The following is a 22263-nucleotide window of genomic DNA, read 5'->3' as shown; positions in this document are numbered from 1 at the left end:
AGTTCCATGCACGTAAAGGAGGCTCCCTGGCAGTTGAAGCTGCCCAAACTCTCAGTCCTCTATCCGAGAATTATAAAAGGCCAGATGCATTGTAGGCAAAAACCTTCTTCAACCAGGCCTTTGACTGATTAACATCCAATACCCTTTTAAATGTGTTGAGGGAAGGGTTTGTTTTTCTTATTTTTCTTATATATTTTGTGTTTTTTATATTGCATTTTTTATGTTGTGAGTTGCCCAAAGATCTATGGATGAAGAACGGTATACAAATTTAATAAATATAAAGAAATAAAAAAGGCTGTTGACAAGGCAAGGTTATTAAATGAGCAAAACAGGATAGTCTGTTAACTGCCACACACCACCTAGATCAGGTATTTTTCACTGAAGTTCCCGCTTGTAATCCTTGGGACTCAGGTCTTGCCTCTTACCTCCTGCCGCAGCTCTTCAAAACAGATCATGCTTTTGTTGCTTTCATTGTCACTGGAGAGCTCTGCTAGCTCCACTACCTAAGCCTCAGCGCTTTTCAACTATGCATTTGTTATTATTAAACTGTTTGTTCTTCACAGTGGTACCTCAGGTTAAGAACTTTGCTTCAGGATGAGAACAGAAATTGCGTGGCGGCAGTGCAGTGGCAGTGGGAGGCCCCATTAGCTAAAGTGGTACCTCAGGTTAAGAACAGTTTCAGCTTAAGAATGGACCTCCAGAACAAATTAAGTTCTTAACCCGAGGTACCACTGTATATGGAGCTAGAGAAGAGAGAGCTTCATTGATACACTCATATTTTATCCATCTTTGTTGTGACCCGTTTTGACTGTAATGCATGCAGAGAAAGAGGACTGGCTGTGAAAGGAACCGGGAACTTTTGGATTTTGAGATTTAGATAGGCCAACCCATAAAAATACATATGGACAGTAAAATACATATAGCAACTTGATATGTACACTTAGGAAGAAATATCTTGATTTCCAAACACTTGGAAACAGCTTTGTCTTTACATATCAGTTTTCAGCACTATAGCCACTTTATTTATGAGCACACACCTCTGTTCCAGAGCAGAGCAGACATCACAGGAAACAGATTCTTCACTGGCTACTCACCTTTCGTTTTGATTAAAAGGCCCAGGTAGATAAGGAAAGACAAATGAACAGTGAACTATCAGTCCAGAACGTAATGACTTCTTAACCCTGTAGCAGTGACTAGGAAAGGAGGACCCTTTAAGCTTACGCAGAATCAAGTCGTACTATGAAAAAGATTATTTAGCTTTTTAGAAGTCGATGAAATTCACTAACAGGAATAATAGACCTGTGTGCATGTAAACTTTATTTAGGGGAGGAATGTACATACAACCCAACCATGCTGACACTATATTTTCATATAACTTATTATTATTTTGTGCTTTAGAAATATCTAGCCTATAGCAAAAAAGCATGGAACTGATCACATTTCCTTTGTACCCGAGAGTAGCTGCACCTGAATCCTGATCTTGAAGACATTTAGAAGAAACATGTAAGACAGCCTTCTTCCTAATTTCCTTTTTAAGCTATATTAGGTTACTGCAGTTGGTATATCAATGGTACCTGAAGAAGAACTAAAACAGAATCATTATTGTTGCTATATACAACCTGACAATGAATGCAATTTAACAATCAGATGTGAAGAACTAATTCTTGGTAGATATAGTGCTTTGATAACAGGTTACTCTCTGTGGTAGAAATTGCTCCAAAACACCAATCAGCTAAAAACAAAATGGCTTTATTCTAAATACATCTTATTTCCAACTTAAAACTGGTAAACTGGTAAATGACTGGCATTAGTCAGTAAAAATTAACAAGAAAATGCGACGAGATGTACAGAGGAACTCAATTACACATGCTCAAGAATCACAAATAAGTCAATCTATACATGAAAATGTAAAAAAACCCTTAACAATGAAATGCAAAGCCAAGAAATTCAAATCCCAAATTCATGTAAAAGCTACTCCACTGTAGTTTTATCCTTTTATTAGTGGTTTGTGGCAAATAATTGCCTTTTAAACATTCTTAACTTAGAAGACTGCTCAGCAATTAAACCATCCCTGTTCAAATGCTCTGCAGAAAAGCTGATTTGGCCACCGTGCTTTTAAAAAACGAAACTACAGGAAAGAGACTGAGTGAGGGGCTGTACAAGCAAAGTACAACAGATTATATATTTGCACAATGTAGGAGGGAGCTATTTAAACAAATCAAGTCAAAAGAAATATGGCAAGTGAAAAAGAAAATCAAAAGGGCACACTACAAGGAACTTGTAGGCAATTTTGGGAAGGAGAAAAAAGTTGCTGGTGATTGTTTTAAGAGGAAGGCTAATCAAAACAAAATGGTTCCTTAAAGATACCTTTCCTTCAAAAGTGAAGAGGCTGTTCCTGATGCACCCGCTACGAGCAAAGAATTAGGAAATCCATGCCCATTTCTGCAAGCACATAATGGACACAGAATAAAGTCAAAATTAAAACACCCCAAAGCCAGCTTTCTGACAAAAGGCACTCATCATTTAAATTGGATTTAATCTGAGGAGAAGAGGCTCTTTTCCCGGATATGTCTACTCAGTGTTTTAGTCCAGTAGCAGAAGGTGTTCACAACCCTTTCAACTTTGAAGCTGTACCTCCATTTATTTTCCCTTGAGCCTTGTCGGAACAGGATTCCATCAAGATGAATATTACTCATTGTTCCCAGAACTACTGCTTTAAATTACAACAACGGTTAAAATTTCAACAGCAGCTTTGGTCTGCTTTGGTGACCCACCATTTGGAGTTTGGGTGTCTTAACATTTGAAACTTCAAAGTGAATGAAAAAGAACAAACTTCTCAATGAAAATAAGAGCAGTCCACATGGTTTCCTTCAAACCAGAACACAGAATCAAATCTAGTCTGTGCTAGAGGAGTGCTGCTGACTGCCTGCAGCTCATTTCCCTCAGGCATTTCCTTCTTTAGGTGCACTGGTGATCTTAGCACATTATCTATTTCACAGGAGGTGGAACTGTGGAGGAGAACGACAAAGTTTTAAGTCTTTATTCGGCAGACAAAAACTTGTGCTTAATTTTGGCAAATGACAATGTGATTTTCTCAAGTGACCACTCTATACATCAAGCTTGTTCTGGAAGAGCATTTTAAAACAGGAAATTACTACGCTGGCCTTGCAATCTTCTACTTCACTTGCCTGCTCTACTGACCTTTCGCTCTGCATCCTCCCTCCACAGCTGTCACCCTGGTGCAGTATTTTAGCTCCACTTCCCCCTCTCCTAGCCTTAAAATCTAGTGACGTGTGGATCTATCCAATATTACATCAATAACCACTTGAGAAAAGCTACTACTTTCTCTAAGCTTCACCAACAGGGTTAGAAAACCTTCAAATTCATTCACATTCTCATCTGGAGAGTATACCTCAAAAGTTGCCCGTCGTATTTTCAATCAGCCGCATTTTTCTCTCCTAAAGGAATACGGTCCCAGAGCTGTAGCAACTGTTCACCAACCTGAGGTTCCAGTTCCTACACCAGGGAAGGGGGGAAAGTGATGGTGTTATAAGGCCCGGCTATAAAAAGGAGACCACTACATGGAAATGACAACTAGCCTCAGTAGAAGCTGCTTCAATTACAAAGCCGAAGTTACGTATTTCACTCTACAGGGAAATTTCTTACATCTTGATGTTATTTCAAATAGTGAGATAAAACTGGCCATTACCGGTTTTAAAAAATGAACTATGTCAAGACATTCTTGACAATGAAGACAGAGGGAATCAAGTAATCCATCCTTGAGCATATACTTGTACTCAGAGCTGTAAAATCAACATACCTGGCCATCTCGACTTATTTGTACTTTCTTGTTGTCGTTCCAAGGGTTGAGTAAGTGATGAGCAAACTGAAAAGGAAGACTTTCTTTCCGGATCCACTCCACCTTGAATACTCCTCCTAAGCCAGCAGAACCCCAATCCTGACTCTTCTCACGTCCAATCTCTGAAGACATTCGAGCAAAGCCCTACGACACATTTAAAATGTTAGAATCTAAATAAAACCAGTTTTTACTCTGTATTAAACACATCAGTAGGACCATTGAAATAAATTAACTGAAGTCCATCGATCTCAGTAGGTTTATTCCAAGTATGGCTTAGTTGGATAGCATCTATTCTCACTTAGTAGGGGAAAAAAACCTGATAGGTTTATGGGTTGTCTTTTTATCCCAAGCTGACTTCTAATATTTCTTGGGGGAGCAGGATATCCAAAATAAAACCATGTGTCAGGAGAATAATATTTTAATATGCTTCTCTGACCAGTTTTTGCTTGAAAAAATGCACAGCATTCTTTTTTTTTTTTAACCTCAATACATTAATTCATAAAACAGAAAGAGGGTTTTAGAAGTTGTTTTTCTATCTCAAGCCAAATTCAAATGCTTTGGTGTGGCAAAATGTCCCCCAATAACGCCACGTGTAGTGCTGCAGAAGGAGGCGACTTCGCTGCTTATCTGGGTTGTTTTTTGCTTGAAAAACTACATGAATCTTAGTACTGTCTGGGGTAAAGATTCATTTATAAGAGTCAGCTGTTTTTCTTCAGGTGCTGAGTTGCCGCGGGTGCTTTTTGTTTACAAAAAAGAAAATGTAATTGTTAAGTGGCTGAAGTTTGAGGATACTGTTTACTACCATGTTTGAGAATACTGTTTACTACCATGAAGATGAAAATAAGTTAGGAGGATTACATTGTGGATCTAGTTCTGTATAAATGTCACTCCCAGGGTGGATTTCAACCCCATTTTTCATGTGAGGTTGCCTGTTTCTAGTAGGTTTCAGAGCCTTATTAAATGCCAGTCCTTTGTCAGATCACAACTTGAAAAATTAAGAAATTAACTCTACACACAAGTTGCCTATATTACATCACTGGAGGAAGGAAAAGGACAAATTGTAGCAAGGTAAATGTTGTGAATGTAGCAGATGTTGTTATAGTCTGGTAACAATTTTGCAACATACTCATCAACTTCAGTGTATCAATTTCTCACCTGAAAGTGTCCTGATCCCTGAACAGAAAATACTAAGTAAACAACACTGCTCTCCCAAAAGGCTCGGTTCAGTTTTCGCTCATTACTTGGGGTTGTAGACCAAATCCCCTTCTGCTGTGAAATCTCAAGGTTTCTCAGGTTGCTGCTTTTCATAATGAAGTATCGAACTGGCATATTTGGTCTTGGAGAAGGAGACTTGGAGCCCTGCAAAAAAAGATAACTTTTGTAATGTTTGGACACATTCAACCCACTATGTCCCAGCATTTAACAGTAAGTAAGTCCACATAAAGAAGGCTGATCGCCAAAGAATTGATGCTTTTGAATTATGGTGCTGGAGGAGACTCTCAAGAGTCCCATGGACTGCAAGAAGATCAAACCTATCCATTCTGAAGGAAATCAGCCCTGAGTGCTCACTGGAAGGACAGGTCGTGAAGCTGAGGCTCCAATACTTTGGCCACCTCATGAGAAGAGAAGAGTCCCTGGAAAAGACCCCGATGTTGGGAAAGATGGAGGGCACAAGGAGAAGGGGACAACAGAGGACGAGATGGTTGGATAGTGTTCTCGAAGCTGCCAGCATGAGTCTGACCAAACTGCGGGAGGCAGTGGAACAAAGGAGTGCCTGGCGTGCTCTGGTCCATGGGGTCACAAAGAGTCGGACACGACTAAACGACTAAACAACAACAACAAGACCACAGCTGCACTACCTGGGGATAGGCTATATTTTGGCTGGGTATTACATTCAAATTCAACAGTAAAACCTTAAAAGGGTAAACCAAGAACCATGGTACAACTTGTAGTTTTTCTGGAAAGAGATAGATCATGACCACAGATCTGAAGGTAACACTAAGGTTCAGCCCCGAGTACCATGGCAGAAGCATGACTGGAAGAGGAGCCTTGCAGCTGCAATCTTGTCTGCAGAAATCTACATATTCATGCATTTGCACTAAGCCATGGTCTGTCTTAGAATTATATGAAAACCAGGTCAATGATTAGACATTTGTTGTTGTTTTTTAATGTATTACCTTTAAAGGTATTTTTAAAGGTATGACCATACCATTCTTGTGGAAAGTAGTTCAATAGTTGGTATCTTTGCTGTCAAAGGAATGCAAATACGAAACGTTGCAAATTAAGATAGTAATGCAATGTTGCAATACATCAAGTTGAATTTTATTGGGATCTCTAGCACAACTACAGTTTAGGGACAACTAACCAGCTCTGCCCCTTCTGCCATCTGCTGTCAATAGGTCTCTAGAAGCAGCATATACATTTAGGACCAGTTCTTGTTGAATGCCAAAAATATTGTAAGATAAACGTACAGGTCATATTTTACCAAATGAAGTCAGCTCTGGTATCTAAGCAGAGCTGGTTTTCTGGCTCTTAGGAGAATGAATCAAGTACCATAGTGAACCAAAACTGAATTGAGGAGAGAACGGGATTATACAAAAGTAGTCAGCTCTTTTAAAACTTTATGTTTTTAAACATTTCTACGGCTCTCGATTTAGCCTAAGATCTACCGATCCCTTAATTTTCTTCAATGATTCTCAAGGTATTTGTGTTTCTGCTCCACATATAGACACAAAAACCTCTGAGAGGGTACTCCTGGTTCAAGGTGGCAAAGAAATAAGCCATACAAATTTATCTGAAAGAGCTTGAACCATGTACTCCAGAAAAGGAAATCAAACCAGCAATATTTGCAAAATGTTGTCAGCTCCAGGGTACTATGTCTGATTTTATTATTTCAGCAAGCAGTCAGCAGCTTCCAAAAATTTAAAACAGGATGAAGAACAGCTACTGTACCTTCCCAGATGACGGAGGAGAAGGACTGGCACAGGGGCTGGGGAAACTGCTGCTGTCTGTAGATTTCACAGACGACTGGTCTGACCTATCATCTGTGCTTCGTTTGGAATGCAAAACGCTTCTCTCTTTGTATTTCAGGGGTTGGTGAAATGCTGGAGATGCAGACTTCATTAGAACTCTGTTAAGTTGAAAGCAGAAAACCACGTTTAATGAGGATCAAGCAATTCTAGGGAATTGATAGGGAACCGTGGCCCTCCAGATGTTGGAACTGCAACTCCCATGATCCCTGACCATTGTCCATGTTGGCCTAGGTTTGATGAGAGTTGGAATCTGACAACATCTTCAAGAGCCACAGGTTAGCCTCCCCTGCTCTAAGAGGTTTCCTGAAGACGCCATCTGCTCACACTTATGGGGTTCCAAACTCTGGTCGACAGGCGGAAGCAGTTTTTCTGTATATACTAGCAACCCAATATTCATAAAAAAGCGGCACAGGGACAAAGTCAGGCAAGCAAGGATAACAGGTTTCCAGACACGTTATTCAGCAGCAGCAGCAGCAGCAGCAGCGGAATGCATAGCAGCCGTTTGCCAGTTACCATTGAGATTTATCTCTGTGGAACTAGGCATGAGAAGGCAGACTGGTGTAATGGCTGCTAGAGTCAAACAGCACCAATGCCTTCTTATTTCCTTCCCCTGTAGTTCTAATAATAATAATAATTTTTATTTATACCCCGCCCTCCCCAGCCAAGGCTGGGCTCAGGGCGGCGAACAAGCAATAATAAAAACAAGTTGAATGATTACAACTTAAAAACAAAATTAAAATACAACATTAAAATATTGAAACATTAAAATATTAAAATGTAGCCTCATCGCAGGAGGAGAAAGGAAAAGAAAAAAGAGAGGGAGGGAATCAAATTGGCTCCAAGCCAAAGGCCAGGCAGAACAACTCTGTCTTACAGGCCCTGCGGAAAGAAATCAGATCCTGCAGGGCCCTGGTCTCATGAGGCAGAGCATTCCACCAGGCCGGAGCCAGTGTTGAAAAGGCCCTGGCTCTGGTTGAAGCTAATCTAACTTCCTTAGGGCCCGGGACCACTAGGGTGTTGCTATTTATGGACCTTGAGGCTCTCCGTGGGGCATACTGGGAGAGGCGGTCCCTTAGGTACGAGGGTCCTAGGCCGTGAAGGGCTTTAAAGGTCAAAAGCAGCACCTTAAATCTGACCCTGTACTCTACCGGGAGCCAGTGCAGCTGGAAAAGCACTGGGTGAATATGCTCCCATGGCAGAGCATAGTCATTTAAACTTTCTGGAGAAGGGACAGTGCAATTCACTATTTTTGTATTTCCTTAGTAAGCAATCTATTCTATTTATTTTTCTCTTGTCAAATTGCCTTGTACTCTTTGAAGTGTGCTTTTTACAAGCTTTAAAAATTGGAACGTTACCTTAATATTGTATTGTTCTGTTCTTTGTTTATATCATAGCTTAAAGTTGCTTTGGGGGGATTTCTGAAAGAGAAAACGGCTATATATTTTCAAGTTGTTTTAGAGACATTTTACAAACATGTTGAAGACTAAGTTCATATTATGCTCAAGTCCTTCATAAATATTCCTTTGCTTTTCTATATATTTCTGGTTCCTGCTTATTGTTTTTAAATACTGCAAAGAAATGAATATTGTTGAACAATAAGCTTTTTTGTTAACACTGTATATTTTTAAATCTACTCTGTTAGCCATCAATGTTGTGTGAAAACTAATTTCAAAATTATTAAAAATGGTCCTGAATATGTTCCAGTATTATAAATTACCTTTTTAATGATGCTGAAATTACGTTAAGCTTAAACGGTAGCATACTTGAGTCTGTTACACATGACAATTCTTATTTTTTAGCAGTATATTCTAAAGTTTAAAAAAAATCATGTACGTATGTGCACATATATATGTGTGTGTGAGAGAGGGAGTATGTGTATGCCCCCATAATAGAAAACTGGGATTCCATGAAGTATCTTTGCATATCAAGTTTTGTGTTTGTAAGTCTGCCCTCCTCCTCAATGGCTTTACCGGACCAGGCAGGAGAGGCACTCTTGAAAAGTTCGGAGGAGGGGGACTCAATTAAACTTCGGTCCAGCTATCCCTATTTTGTCCTAATGCATTTTAGTAAAGCTTCAGATATTTTGGTCAGTGGAAGCAACAAGTCAACCAAAATGCAAGGAAGATGTAGGAAAGCATAGAACCTCAGATTTCACTTCTGTTTGCAAAAGACGCACAACCACAATATGACTTTCTATGGGCATGCACTGTCAGATTAGGTCAGGAGCCTAAACACCAGTCAAGAACAGAAAGGAACTCTCCCTCCATCAAGAAATACAATGTATTACTTTGAGGTGACCCAACTGTGGGTTTGCAACTGCTGAGCGACAAGCAATGAGTGGACACAGAGAGGAGAGCTTATGCTACCTCTGGTGCTCTGGTGCTGGTGGGGAAAAAACTACAGCTTCATCCAGGGATGGCCAACCAACAGCCCTCTGTATGTTGCTGAACTACAATTCCCATCATCCCAGATCACTGGCCATCCTAGCTGAGGTTGATGGGAGTTGGGAGTTTCAAAAAATGTGGAGGGCCAAGGTGAGCTTTAAAGCATACAGACACCTCACAGGGTTAAACCCTTTGCACACTATGTGCTTCCTAGTCACGGCAGGCACAGAGCACAGTACTGCGGACAGTACTATCCACTAGATACTGACCTTTCAGCATTAAAAGCATCATCTGCGAATTCTGCTTCTGCTGAGCTTTTTCGGCTAGTGTTTGATCTCCATGAAGACGCTAGAGGAAGTTCTTCAGATGACATGGGTCTTGGTCTTTGCCCAATTCCCGAAGGCTGCTGTAGACCTGCAGACTGTTCTTCAGTGCTTAAAACAGCAATGATTGCGCGTATGGTTGCCTCATCAACTTGAGACCAGGGCTTTGAAGGAGCTCTCATGCGCCGTAAAAATAAACTATGCCATTTTTGCCTCAATTGCAGGAGTAGGCTAGCAGCCTGTAATAAATATAGTTTATAATTTAATATATATATGTCTTGGAGACCCTTCCAAGAACGCTTAGTGACCCTTTATTGAATATAAGTGTATTAAATAGTTTTGATAACTACAATACTTTGAGGAAGTTTGATGTCAGCAACATGATTCCTGAAAACATCCTTTTGTTCCAAAATATTTGGAAGATTTTAAAAAATTGTATTTTAATTAATATTTCATTCCTCTGTTATATCTGTAACCATGACCAATGGCAAAGGATTTCAAGTTTTTCAACTGGGATGATTATTCTCATAGTGATAGAGGATAGGTCCAGAATTAAACTGCCCCTGCATGGCTTTCTTGCAGCACCATTTACATAGGTGAAAGGACATGAATGGCTAAGGAAGAGGGAGTTCAATCTAAATCAACATCAATAAATGGTTGAAACATCTGCTTTTTCCACCCAGGCGAAGTGCACAGGTTTATGTGTCCCATCCCTACCTCCAAACTCCATACATTCATCAAATCTGGAGCTTCCATTTAGCCAGTAGAGATAGTAGCCTCTATAATGGACACTTATAGAAGATCAATCTAACCACCTTCTAAAGTCATCTAAGTCAGTGGCCATCACCACATTTTAGGATAGCAAATACCATGTTAATTATGCAGTCTCTGAATCTAAAGCCAATTAATTTAATTTAACTGAGAGAGAGGGGGAAATACCCCCAACAACTTTCTTCACATCATGTATGATGTTATAAAAACACACTAAGGTCCCCTTGCTGTTTATTATTATTAATAATAATAATAATAATAATAATAATAAATTTTATTTGTACCCCACCCATCCAACTAGATATTAATTCCACATATTGGTGAAGACCAAGTCCCAGCTCCCTGCTGATCTCTCCCAACTAAGTCCTCCAAACATTTTAACCTTTTCTCATATGGAAATGGTTCCAATCCCTTGTTTAATTTATTTTGACTCCCCTTTTTGTGCACCATTTCCTACTGTACAACAGTGGGGTTTTTGTTTGTTTAGATGCAGTATCTAGAATATATATTTTAATGTGGTCGCATCATAGATTTATAAAAAGTGATTACGATGCTGGGTGAAACGAGAGAGCAAAGAGTTCTGTTTCATTCAGAGGTCAGTTTTTGAGCCTGGAATCCTAATTTTGAGTCATTTTGAGGTCAAAGTGCTGAAAGCAATTCTCAAGACTGAGCTTTTTCCTTTCAATTTTTTTCAGATGAACCATGAAGTACGCACCTCTGGGTCTAATTTGAAATGAAGCCATTCATCCAGTTTCAAGGCAGCCAAGTTAGCAGTAGTTCTGTCTTCCATCTCACTATCACTGCTGTCATTAGGAACACCATCCACTATATTAGAGAAAAGAAGATCTCAGACATTAACATTTACTGTACTCCGTACTTAAACCGACAACAATTATGAAATGTATGCATTCTTAATATGCATCAAGATTAATCTGCTAACTTCCTACCTGGTGCCTGGTTCAGAAGCTGCAGCTAATGGAAAATGCAGCTGCTAGGTGATTTAGTGGGACACCCAGACTGACATGTTACACCAGTGTTGTAAGATCTGCACTCACACCCTATTAGTTGTTGACATTTAAAGCGCTAAATAACCTGAGAACAGGATACCTAGCAACACAGAACTGGGCCTTCCCAACGATAGCACTCACTCTCTGGAATGAGGTGATGACAGTCATGACATTTAAGATCTTACAGTTACCCAAGCTTTCCGGGACTCCAATTTCTTTCTTTCTTTCTTTATTTCTTTCTTTCTTTCTTTCTTTCTTTCTTTCTTTCTTTGTACTCTGCTTAGTTTTATTTGCAATATACAGCTGCATTTTGCTTTTATCTCATTTACTTAACAGGTTAGCTTATATGACAGTAACCACATTCATATTTATTTTAACAAAACATTAAGAAAACGAACTGTTTGAAAGAGCTGCTAAAGGCAAGACAATCTACACTTTCTTCCCAACAGTGAGGCGCTTTCCCTGCAAGAAAACATAATGTATGAAGCTGCTTCCAGACTTCAAAATAATGAACAGAACCCAACAATCGGTTTGAATTTAAAAGGGAAAAATGAGAAGAGCAAGTGCCAATTTTTCATTCCCCATCCCATTATAAAAAAATGTTTATTTTACTTTAGCGCAGGAAACAAACAGCTCTTAACAACTGCTAACGCAAGTCAACAAGTGGATTAGATCTACCCACACATGCATATTAAAAGCGTGTTTCTTATTCTAGCACTATACCTCTGAAGGAGGAAGGCTCCTGCAAAGCATTACTTGGCAGCCTAGCTGATCCACAGAAGAGGGCCACAGTGACTGGTGTCACAGTTGAGCAGCACCTGATATTGGCTATGCGGTGGGCTCTTGTCATTTCATCGTATATGAGCCAGTCCGTGGGAAGTGCCTGAATAGCTGCCACTTGACCATTCGCTGGAGGAATCTGTTAGGCAGTAACACAGAAGGAACAGAATTGCTTCTTTGGGTTCGAGAAAAAGGGACAATTTTAAAGATCCGTTTACAAGCAAACTTTCCCTAGCCCTCTGAAGAAAACGGGCAGGGGGGACTCAATGCGCAGCATTGCTGAATCTAAACCATTGTGAACCTCCTCATTGCTGTATGGGAGACTACGGGAGCACCATATAAAACACACAAAAAGCTATGCAGAACAAAAGTACATGGTCAGGAAGCCTTAAAGGTAAAGGTAAAGAGACCCCTGACCATTAGGTCCAGTCGTGACCAACTCTGGGGTTGCGGCGCTCATCTCACTTTTTTGGCTGTGGGAGCCGGCATACAGCTTCCGGGTCACGTGGCCAGCATGACAAAGCTGCTTCTGGCGAACCAGAGCAGCACACAGAAACGCTGTTTACCTTCCTGCCAGAGTGGTACTTATTTATCTACTTGCACTTTGATGTGCTTTCGAACTGCTAGGTTGGTAGGAGCAGGGACTGAGCAACGGGAGCTCACCCTGTGGCAGGGATTCGAACCTCCAACCTTCTGATTGGCAAGTCCTAGGCTCTGTGGTTTAACCCACAGCGCCACCCGCATCCCATCAGGTAGCCTTGAGAAAGGGTAAAATCCTGCTGCATGAGGTGGGACGCACAGTTCACATGAGGAATACTGTACAAGGCCTTTACAACACAAACGTCCTGAAACAAGATCAGGTACCATTTGGTGCTAAAACAAGTTTAGCAAAGAAACTCAGCAAAGGCTTGTGCCACCTTATTTTACTAGATCTCTGCTTCCTCGTTAAGAATAGCAACTGGTATCGGTCTTGGGTTGCTATTATTTAAAATACGTTTCTAAATAAACAAAACATTCAAAGTTCACGGAAGAACTGAGGTTCTCATATCTCCCACACTAATATTTTAAACTTTATACCTTCTTACCTTTTTATACTGGGGCTGGCTAAGAACGGAGGTAGGATGAAATCTAACTTTTTTTTCTTTTGGCCCAGTCAAAACAATGTTCTCTCTGTCAACATGAACTATATTGGGGTACATTCCAGCTACTAAGGCACCTTTCACCACAGCCCAGTTCTCAGAGTTGGTGTTAACATCTCTTATGTCGCCACCACCTCTGGCTCTTACAAAACCTAGAAAGAAAAAAGAAAGAAATGTATGCCCTGCTAATTAAGAAAGCATTATTAACTTCAGAGACTCATGTCAGGGATAGCCTTTTTAGCTCCCACTCTGTCATTAACGGTATACCATTTTGAGCAGTGAAACTCGGGCATTCGGTTCCAAAGGATCTTGCCTTGGTTGCAGAACGGGAGAATAAAAGTTATTTTGCACGAGAATAAAAGTTATTTTGCACGAGAACACCCAAACACAGTATTTTCTCATTTAACTCAGGACACAATCCTTCCTGCTGAAACTTACGGAAACACCATTCCTGTCAGGGACTGGGCATAGGAGGAATGGTGGAGACTGCCTCCCCAGCCTGACCCTTCCAGAGAAGAAGACAGCTCAGAATTACTACAGGGGTTTGAGGGAGGTCACAGCTCAGAGGCAGATGAGGGGGAAAGCTGAGAAATAATGGAAGAGGAGGAAAAAGAAACACCAGAGGGGGGACAGCTGACAGACACAGTGTTTTTAGAAAGCATTCCAGGCCCGCCCCCTCCTAGAGCCTGGCAAGCCTTGAAAGTAGTAGAGCAAAGGGCTCGGAAGCAAAGGGCCCTCAGTGCCACCCGTAGGAGACAAGGTGATGAATGAGGAAGTGGGAGGAAAAGGGGGTGGAGAGTCACTTGGGACAACGCCATTATTCCAGGAGGCTGTGTTCCAATCCTCTCTCTATAAATATTGAATAAAAAGCAGATGGTAAGGACTTTTCCTTGTCTTATCCATTCCTGGCAACCTGCCATGGGGGTTGGTTCCTCTGCCACCTGACAAATTCCCCGTAAAATACCTCACTTGAGTTTTCTGTGCTCCTGAGCCAAACTCAAAAATATTAGCTCATTTTGAATTAAAACTAGCTCTTGGCTTTGATGGGCTATCAGGCTTATTTATTTTTACCCTGCTCTCCAGCTGGAAAACACTCCCAGAGAGGTTTACAATAATCATTAGAAAGGATGTTCCCATCCGCAGTCTAAAAGACATGCTGGAAGAGGAAAAGGAACTGGGAGAGAAGATGAAAAAAGCAAACTCAGCCACTACTTCTTAACTGCAAATCTCATTTTAACACGGAGGCTTGAAGCAAGCTCAAAGCAGGATAGGACCAGTTCTCCCTCTAATCAACACATAGCCATAGATGCACTTTTGTTAGGATAACAGAACAGTAAGTATTCACTATACAATCTACACAGCAAATATTACTAATGTAACCACAAATACACATAACTGGGGCATATTTACAATCCACTGCAATAGCATAACACCTCAAAGTGTGCTAACAAGTGGAATATGCTTTCAGTGTAAGTAAACCAAAGGTTTGGTTGTAGGATAACTGCTCCAAAAGAAACCTCAAAAGATAGCAACTGTATCCCTGATCATATACATAGGAATCAATAGTACAGTGAAATCCAGGAAGAAAGCTTGAAGACTTTGTGGGGCAGATTTCAGGTTAATAAATATACAGATATATATATATATTACCTGATGCTCTGAGTTGCCCAAGCAGCTGTGTTCTCATTCCTATTATAATCTCCATTGTTGCCTGAGAAAGGAAATTCTTCTCACAAAAAGCTCGCTCCCAGCCATCGCTTCGCGCCTTTTGCCATGCCTGTAAAACAAGTTGATTTAAAAGAACTTTCAGAGTAGTTAATGTTTCTTCAGTAACCATTTAAAATGCAACCCCTGACAAACACACATTTCAAGATGTTCAGATCATTAGTATAGAAAGCCTTGATTTCTAGAATAGCAATAATTTATCTATGGTGTTGCTATATCACACAATTCACAGGCAGATTGCCCTGCCCACCTGTCAAAATCTCTTGCTGTCCCTGCAATCTCACCTGACCACAGGAGAGGTGGGGAATGAGCTCTTTTTGCAACAGTCATGGCATAAGCCTGACATAGTATAAGCCCCAAGTACTCTGAGCCAGTGAGAAAGAAACGGAACACATTTGGGGAATACCCAATTCCTGAAGGCTTCTCTCTACATTGTTCAACTACCAGAACATTGCTAGGAACAGCTATACCACTTTGCAAAGAAGAATCCAAGTGCAAGTCCATGGTTTTCCCCCCGCATCCATGGGCAGATGAGGAAATATGGGTAGTATGCTATTAACATTTCTCCTTAGTGTCATGGATAAAAGTAACTTTAATTAATCCTTACTTAATCATAATATTAGAGCAATAAACCTGGCTGCAAGGAGGGGATGGGGACATATTTTTCCCATAGCACAGCTTCCAACATTATCTGTGTACAATTATTCAACTTAAAAACAAAGGATTCATGGAAAAATGGAGATGAAGCAGGTGATTAAAGCCATGGCTCAATGGAAATTAGAAACTCATCTTTTCTGATTGTTAAAACAATGCTACCGCAATACAAAAGCTGGGCTTGCATATCTCCAAGCAGCCCACCCTCAGACTCAGTTTAGAGCAATAGCAGTCTTATAAAGCAAAGGCCAAAGGAAGACGATTCACATACAACCAACATAGCACTGCTTTTCCAGCTGGTAGCAGTTTAAAAGGGGAACAAGTGGCAGGTGGCAAGCAGCAATGGAGGGAGACAAGAAGAAGCAGCCATAGCAGACAAGGTCTACAAAGGCTTGGTAATTGGCCTCCAATAACATTAGTTTGCTAGACTGAACTAGGTAGAATTTCAAGATGTGTTAATCTAGCTTAGGCACCTCCTTGCTTTCTGACACATTTCACAAAGATCATAAGTGTTTGGGGTTTTTTTTGTAGACTCGCAATACCTGGAAAGCCCGGAGAAGAGCCATATGGTCACTAAATGTTCCTGCAGTAAATCTTTTTCTACACAGCATGGCTGCACGCTTTTGAGAGGCCTGTGTAGGTAACACGAATGGGTCGCGGTATGCAAGGGTGCATGCTATTGTCAGAATAGGATCCAGGCACTTCAGAACAACGGCGCACAGCACCATTTTGCCGAGATGAGGTTCTACTGGTAAGTCAGCCAGATGATAGCCAAGTTCTGTCAGATCCTCCCAGGTATCCATAGCATCTATTGTCTATTTTTTAAAAGAGCAAACAAAATCAGCGTACAAAGAAATGCACATTTCAAAAGCAGGTAACGACTAGACTCCAAATTTCAATTAGATTAGCAACTATTTCTCTTGTCGTGGCTTCATCTGAAAATGCAAGTGAATTGTTTCATACAAACAATTCCAACACAGACTCATGTAAAGCCACTTTTGATCAGTTATTTCCAGGGCAAACTTCAGAGGAGAAGTATTAAGTAGGGCACTGATGAAATTGGGAAAGGTGCTTACGGATTTTTTTCAGAGCTAGTAATTTCAGTAGTTATGCAAAAATTTAGTGTTTTAGGAATCATTATAAAAGAAGAAGAAGAAGAAGAAGAAGAAGAAGAAGAAGAAGAGTTTGGATTTGATATCCCGCCTTTCACTCCCCTTCAGGAGTCTCAAAGCGGCTAACATTCTCCTTTCCCTTCCTCCCCCACAACAAACACTCTGTGAGGTGAGTGGGGCTGAGAGACTTCAGAGAAGTGTGACTGGCCCAAGGTCACCCAGCAGCTGCATGTGGAGGAGCGGAGACGCGAACCCGGTTTCCCAGATTACGTGACTACCGCTCTTAACCACTACACCACACTGGCTCTCTAAAAGCTGGTAATAAATAAAAATACAGGGGCAAGAACAGCTTTATTTGTATTACTCACCTTAAGCATCTGTACAGCATTTCTTATTATTAAAGCAGGAGGTGGTTCTGGAGCTTTCATCAAGAAGTCAGCAATTGGACAGTTGATGGGAGCTAGCAATTTGGTATGCAAACAAAGCTCCTAGAAATTAAGACACGTTTCAGAAAAACCAAAATACACAATATAATGTCCTTACATTGAATGAATTTACTTTATTATGGTTACAGACCAGCATAAGCAAAACATCTAAATAAAAAGCATAACAGTACCTCTAAGCGGATAATTATTAAATTAATTGGGAGCAAGAACCAAACGTAGATTAAAACATATACATAGAATACTTGATTAAGGATAGATATATTAAACAATGTGCTTGCAGTGCAACTCTATACTTGTCTGTTCACAAATGCCATGGATTCCAATGGGATTTCTATAAGTAAAGTGGGCATATGTTTACAGGATTAATTAGTTACTTATTTTTTTCCCCAAGTATTAGCTCAGTAAATGCATAGGAGAAAAACTGATTGCTCCCTAGTACTTAACAAACTCTTATGCCAGTCTGACATTTGAAAATGTGTGAACTAAAATACACAAAATCGAATATTCAGCTTTAATCACCCCTGATCCAAAACATGTGGTAAAGCTGTAACAAAAATAAAGAAACTAAGAATATTCACACTTTCAGTATAGCAAGTCTGCAGGAACTCTACTGAAAAGTGTTAGTTTATTCAGCTCCGGCCCCTCTGGAGCTGATATGGCTCATCTTGTCTTGAGCCCAGCAGAGTGTAATCTCGTAGGCCGCAACGAAAGGATGAGGCCAGTATGGCTACATTGCTATTTTATTTCGCTATACCGAGAACACACAAATGTACATCTTGCCTCTGTGAGAGCAGAGAGCAACTCTCAACAAAGGAACGACAGAACAAAGAAACAGGAAACCAGTGAACGTCACATCCAGTCTCCCTTTCCCGTGGGAACCCAACAGTAACTGAACTGTGGAATGAAAACAGTCCCATGACTTGCAGCTGCTGCTCAGTGAGGGAAGCAGAAACCAACAAAAAGCAAGTACCAGCTTCAGTGGGATCAAGGAATCCTGCCGATGATTTCACCTTAAAGTGCAATCAATTGCTCATTTCTGCTTAAGCCTTGATATATAAAAAGCAGCTAAAGAAAAATGTTTGCTTGTGACATTCTACAGACATTCTGTGCTAACTCATACAATGTTGTTCCTGCAAAGGAATGCAAATAGGCAAACAAACCAGGAACACCATCATCAGTGACTACCACCAGAGACAACACTGAAACATTGTCCAAGGCTGCTTTTTGGGATGATGTGAAGTAGAGATGCAGGACACTCTTAATACTGATCAGACTTCCACAAGTATTATATAGAAATACAATGGGTTATTTTAGATTCTTTTAAAATTGAGGTGTCCTGTGGTAAGTGCTTCAAACAGCAACCTTCCACATACTGGTCATGTTCACACATCCTGCTAAAGCATAGCTTAGCGTGACATGAATAAAGAAGAATTCTTGCATATTCTTTCCAACCAGCTGGGAAGCAAAGGTCAATAGTTTCCAATACCATGAGGCCTGAACCATTTCTCAGTCTCCAGAGGCTTCAGCTCCAAGTAAACTGGTGGGAGGACAGAAATTAAAAGGAAACAAACAATTCTAAACCATGGTTTGGAGTCTAAACTATGGTTAGCACAAGTCATGGTTTGGCTTGAAGGTTGAATGGGACCTTTGTGTTATAAAGACCTCTTTGGATTTAACAATACAAGAAAGATCACTAACCTGTAGTGGCATTCTTAGTAGTTCTGGGGTCTGAAATTCCAGCATATTTTGAAATCTGAGTCTACTAAAAAGTCGGAAACAAATTCCAGGTCGACAACGTCCTGCCCTTAGAAACAGTTAAGTATTATTTAAGGTAAGTCAATACATAGAAGAGTAGAATTTTAAAAATGAAAGCAGGAAAAAGAGATGTTGAAAGTAGAAAGTAGATTTCATAAATAAGCTCTTTCAGAAGTGTCATTCATTATAACTTGCCTGAAGGGCTCAAATTAATTGGAAATGTAACATGCGCTTCTTAAGAATACTACAATATAAATTTTAAACACAGGGCTGGTGTGTGATCCAAAGTGAATAGTGTGAAAAGCACAACCAGATGTCTCCAAAAAGATATTATTTCCAGAAATAGTCCAAGAAAGGTTTTGCTGAAAAATAAAAATAAAAGTACTAACATTTAAGCTTTCTTAAAAATCAAAATTAACCTGTTTCAAGTAATCTTATACCAGTAATTCTAAGAATCTTTTTTTCTTGAAAAAGTAAGAATAGTCTGTCTGTAATCTGTTCTTAGAAGAAAATATTCATGATATTTGCATTACCTGCCCTTTCTCTGAACGGCACTAGCTTTAGAAATCCATACCATCTTCAGCATGGTCACACAGTTCAATGCATCAAAGGACTTCTAAAATTTCAAGAAAACACTTTTATTAGAATGTAGATTTAGAATAGCAAGGTGAAATGAACACTTGAATGATAAAATAATCTAAATTAACAATAGTTTCGGGAAGTGATTTTGGCATACATTGGCCTGGATCCAGGCGTGCCCTTCCAAGAACAGAAGTTCTCTTTGCATTTATAGAAGGCACTGAGATTCATTTGAGGCTCCTGCTGGAGAGAAGGGAGGAGGTGAATTTCCCCGATTCCACTTTCCATGTTTCCATCTCCAAAGCAGCATTTCAGGGCCACAGAGAGCTGCTGGGGAACTGGCAAAAATCAAGTCCCATGCTTCCAACAGCATAGCATCATCTTGAGATCTGAATGCTGGAAATCCCTCCACTACAGACTCAGGTTGCATATATATGTGTGTAAAAACAAATCAGTCATAAAGACACAACAGCCTCCACTGTGCCTTATTTCTGAGGAAAACGTGAACCCTGGGTGAAAGCCAAGACCCCTGGAATCTCAAACTAGCTGGAAATTGGGGTGGCATGTAACAATATTTTACACATTGTACAGTGGTACCTCGGGTTACATACACTTCAGGTTACAGACGCTTCAGGTTACAGACTCCGCTAACCCAGAAATATTACCTCGGGTTAAGAACTTTGCTTCAGGATGAGAACAGAAATAGTTCTCCGGCGGATTGGCGGCAGCAGGAGGCCCTATTAGCTAAAGTGGTGCTTCAGGTTAAGAACAGTTTCAGGTTAAGAACAGACCTCCGGAATGAATTAAGTACTTAACCCAAGGTGCCACTGTACTAAAACCCTTCTTTAAATGTTTTGTTTACAATACAGCACACTTTTAGTTTATGGTAAACTAAAATTAAATGTGAGTCTAAGATAAATTTGAGGGTTTTTTTTGCAATATACAGTTGTGTTTTATTTTCACCTCATTTTTAGCAACTGCTAAACTTTATTTTATGTAAACCACTTAGAGACTACAGTGGTTGCGAACGGGATCCATTCCGGAGGCCCGTTCGCACCATGAAAAGAGCGCAACCCGCAGTGGCGCATCTGCGGACGTGCGGGTTGCAATTTGCCGCTTCTGAGCATGATGTCATTTTGTGCTTCTGCACATGCGCGAGCAGTGAAACCCAGAAGTAACCCTTTCCGGTACTTCCGGGTCGCCGTAGGACATAGCCTGAAGCAAACGTAACATGAGTTATGACTGTATTATATTAAGCAGTATCTTAAAAAAAATAGATAAACAGGCAGATGGCATACCTCCTTCATTTTTCCGGAGTCAATCACAAAGACAACATCATTAACTGTGATGCTGGTTTCGGCAATATTTGTAGAAAGAATCTGAAACAACACATTATGCTGTAATAACAGTTGATGTGAAAAGAATGTGGATTGATAGAAACGGTTAAAAAGTAATTTGATACTTGCTATTTTGCGGATGCCTGGGGGAGAGGTCTTTAGAACCTTCTTCTGATCTGAGGTCTGCATATTTGAATGCAGCATAAAAACTTGGAACCTAAAAACAAAGCAGTATGAATTGAATGAAATGCAGTCTTTTAAGAGTAAAACCGATATACCAAAATAAGAGTTACAGATTTTTTTTTACCTGTGAGCATTATCAGCAAACCTCTTGTCATCAAACAGGATGCGGTCCCTCAAGCCAACAATCTCATCATATCCAGGAAGGAAAATTAAAACCGCTCCTTTAAGACAAAGTTCCAAAGTGAAAGGAAATAGAGTAAGAGAAAGCTATTCTTAGAACCTGGTCTTTCATTATGAGCTTAGGTCTTGGAGCAGGAGACCCATGGGGTCTTGGGTTCGAGTCCCATATTTTGCAAAAGATTCCCACATTGCATGGGGTTGGACTAGATGATTCTCATGGCCCTTTCCAATTCTACAATTCTATGATTGGGCTACATATGGTCGGAGGGAACAAAGTACAAGTTTGAGGCTTGTGCCCACTAATGTAGTCTGTGTTAGTGTGAAGCAAAACCTGCCCATCTCCATTCATACACATGGGGGCCCTGTTTATAAGAACCATCCATAGGAAAAGAGGAGTGGGGCATAATCACAGTCAAATGCATTTGTAAGATAAGAGCAGTCTTGCTGATCAGACAAAAAAAGTCAATTTACTGCAGGACTCTACTTCTAACAAGCTCACATGTGGAATATGACAGCCTTTGGCTTCCAACAAATGTTTTATGTGCATAGTAGTCTAGGTGCCAGAGCACAGACTAAAGGATGTGCATGTAAAAGATGCTTAAAATGAAAATAAGCACTACATCTGCATTTACCTGCATCACAGCTGTGACAGATGTTGTATAGCAGGTGCATGATCAGGTCAAGATCCACTTTTTCATCATCAAAGCTGTGATGATAAGCCTTTAGGAGTTCTCTGTCTTCTGCACTGAGTTCACTAGCATTCGCATGGACCAAAGAACTTTCATCGAGATTACCTGACTCTAGTGAGGCACTAAAATACAAGCATCAAAAAATACACATGTCAAACAATTGGCAATACTTGCAGAGCATGGAAACAGATTTAGAAAAATATAATTTCTGAAGCTGTTGGTTCCTTGATCTACTTCCACTATTATCTGAAAACCACAAAGGAGTCTTCCCACGAACCCAAGGGCCTTTGAATCAGCTGGCCAGATCC

The 22263-nt window shown here is 40.3% G+C and overlaps 1 protein-coding gene across 2 annotated transcripts in view; it reads right to left on the bottom strand.

Moving 5' to 3' along the window:
• Nucleotides 1-1299: 1299 nt before the first annotated feature.
• Nucleotides 1300-22263, bottom strand: part of YTHDC2 (YTH N6-methyladenosine RNA binding protein C2) — a 37151-nt gene continuing 16187 nt past the window's right edge. The window contains exons 13-31 of one of the 2 annotated variants that reach the window (XM_082191539.1): nt 21899-22077; nt 21211-21307; nt 21033-21120; nt 20865-20945; nt 19521-19603; nt 18931-19036; nt 17155-17274; nt 16217-16489; nt 14946-15072; nt 13242-13447; nt 12100-12295; nt 11085-11194; nt 9545-9837; nt 8247-8309; nt 6812-6989; nt 5015-5218; nt 3821-4003; nt 3413-3516; nt 1300-3008 (exon numbers count right to left, since the gene is read on the bottom strand). In XM_082191539.1, coding sequence (XP_082047665.1) covers nt 3436-3516; nt 3821-4003; nt 5015-5218; nt 6812-6989; nt 8247-8309; nt 9545-9837; nt 11085-11194; nt 12100-12295; nt 13242-13447; nt 14946-15072; nt 16217-16489; nt 17155-17274; nt 18931-19036; nt 19521-19603; nt 20865-20945; nt 21033-21120; nt 21211-21307; nt 21899-22077 — 2668 coding nt within the window. In that variant the 3' untranslated portion in view covers nt 1300-3008; nt 3413-3435. The remainder of the gene's footprint in view (nt 3009-3412; nt 3517-3820; nt 4004-5014; nt 5219-6811; nt 6990-8246; nt 8310-9544; nt 9838-11084; nt 11195-12099; nt 12296-13241; nt 13448-14945; nt 15073-16216; nt 16490-17154; nt 17275-18930; nt 19037-19520; nt 19604-20864; nt 20946-21032; nt 21121-21210; nt 21308-21898; nt 22078-22263) is intronic. The other variant, XM_082191540.1, reaches the window with a different exon arrangement.

This window comes from Podarcis vaucheri (genome assembly GCF_965113315.1).
Source record: "Podarcis vaucheri genome assembly, chromosome: 11".
Classification (NCBI taxonomy): Eukaryota; Metazoa; Chordata; class Lepidosauria; order Squamata; family Lacertidae; genus Podarcis; species Podarcis vaucheri.
This window is presented reverse-complemented; position numbering and strand designations above follow the sequence as displayed.